At 35.8% G+C, this 2,046-nt stretch overlaps 1 protein-coding gene across 1 annotated transcript in view; it reads left to right on the top strand.

Annotated features, from left to right (window-relative positions):
- Positions 1-2,046, top strand: part of LOC106872935 (MAPK/MAK/MRK overlapping kinase) — a 9,241-nt gene that overhangs the window by 6,256 nt on the left and 939 nt on the right. Inside the window, exons 7-8 of the mRNA XM_014920114.2 lie at positions 36-140; positions 858-1,031. Coding sequence (XP_014775600.1) covers positions 36-140; positions 858-1,031 — 279 coding nt within the window. The remainder of the gene's footprint in view (positions 1-35; positions 141-857; positions 1,032-2,046) is intronic.

Genomic DNA, 2,046 nt, shown 5'->3' with positions numbered 1-2,046 from the left:
ATTTCTTCACCCTCTCTTTCTCTTTCTTTCTCCAGTCTGCGACCATTATTTCCTGGAGTCAACGAAGTCGACCAAATTGCCAAAATCCACGATGTTATTGGGACACCGAGTAGAGACTTGCTCAACAAAATTCAGAAATGGTAAATGAAAGAATCTCAGGTTCTACAAATTCTTACTGTACACACATGCACGCACACACGCACGCACGCAAGCACATTCAAATATATATATATATATATATATATATACATTTAGCAATAAGAAAATGGAGGAGAATATGAGGCACCCAATAAATTTACCATTAATTCTGTGAAATATTCACGGGTCCTGCTAGTTATACATAAAGTGGGAGATTCAAACCACTTTATTCAAGATGTTTGCAGATATTTTTTGTTCACCTGAAGAATGAATTACGCTACTATAACATTATCTCATGGAATGGTTCATATTGTATATGGGCAACAGTATTATGTTACACTGTTGTTGTTTGTTCCTTCTTGAGCCATGCCTGGCTCACAAGGGCTGGTTTCCTGGTTTCATTGGCGTATAGGTTCCTCACCTGGATGGGATGCCAGTCCATCACAGATAAGTTTTACTAGATGCAGGAGGGAAGAGTGAGAGGAAGTTGTGGTGAAAGAGTCAGCAGAAGTTCACCATTATCTTCTGCAAGAGCCACATGGAGCTTAGGCGTTTCACTCATAAACACAAACATTGCCCAGTCTGAGATTCGAACCTGCGATCTCACAACTGCGAGTCCGCTGCTCCAATCACTAGGCCATGTGCCTCCACATGTTACGCTGAAATAAACTCTAAATAACTAGTTTTTTGTTTAAAATTTGAGTTTTATATATTTGCAGGTCACGAGGTGTACCGTACAACTTCTCAGATAAGAGAGGTACAGGAATTGCCAAGTTGATACCACATGCCTCTCAAGAAGCTGTCAATTTGATACAGTGCTTATGTTCATATGATCAAGATGAAAGAATCACAGCTCACCAAGCACTCAAGCTTCCTTACTTCCGAGAATTTAGGTATATACAACAAATGAAAGTTGAATTCATCTTCTTTGCTTTCTTAATGTATAAAAATCTACTTTTCTTATTTTCTTATGAAGAACTTTTAGAGTGAAAACCGGTTGGAATGTAAGAGAAAAGATTTAGTATAAATGAAATACAACTTGTTTATTTTATCTCTTAACCCATTACCTTCCATAATTCTATTAACTGGAATTTTTTTTATGAAACTTTGATTTCTAGCATAAAACAGCCTTAGAAACACGCTGGAATGATCAAAATAACATTTCAAAATAACATTTAAATAGAAATAAGCGAGATATTGGGTGAAAAATTAGCAAATCTCATTTGAATATCAGAGAAATATACCTAGTAGATATAGCGAAAAGGTTAGATATGTGTAAATATTGACAGATAATTACGAAATTTGTAATTATTAAGTGATCTCATATGGGATCACTGGTAGGTAATGAGTTAAATTGATCTAAAAGATTACAATACTCACTCTAAATCCATTCTAAATAGCATCTTCAAAGGTATTTCCATTAGGACCATGAACCTCTCTGCTAATGGCCCATACTATTGTCTTAGGCAATACTATAAGCAACATTATTATTAAATGTTTATGTATGCATGACAGATGCATAAACTTGTACACTCATGCATATATCATGGTGAAAATGTTTGTAGCTCATCCAACTAGTTGTTAAAATTTTGGCAGCTAAGCAAGCTAATTGCTAAGAATTCTGGCAGATCACCGCTGTATAGGTAAATGTTGAATTACATCAAATAAATGATGAGGGAGCACACAGCACATGTAAAGTATATGGTTTATTGAGACTGAATGTTTGTTCCACAATTTGAGTTTCATGACAAAGCTATCTTGAGGTGATTATTGACAGTCAAGGACCATCCAAGGGTAAAACTCAAAGCAGACTGTCATATTTTGATATAATAAACACACACACATACACACACACACACACACACACACACACACACACACACACACACACACACACACACACACACA

The sequence above is a fragment of the Octopus bimaculoides genome, chromosome 11, assembly GCF_001194135.2.
Source record: "Octopus bimaculoides isolate UCB-OBI-ISO-001 chromosome 11, ASM119413v2, whole genome shotgun sequence".
Lineage (NCBI taxonomy): Eukaryota > Metazoa > Mollusca > Cephalopoda > Octopoda > Octopodidae > Octopus > Octopus bimaculoides.
The sequence above is the reverse complement of the archived record's forward strand: the minus strand, read 5'-3'. Positions and strand labels throughout refer to the sequence as shown.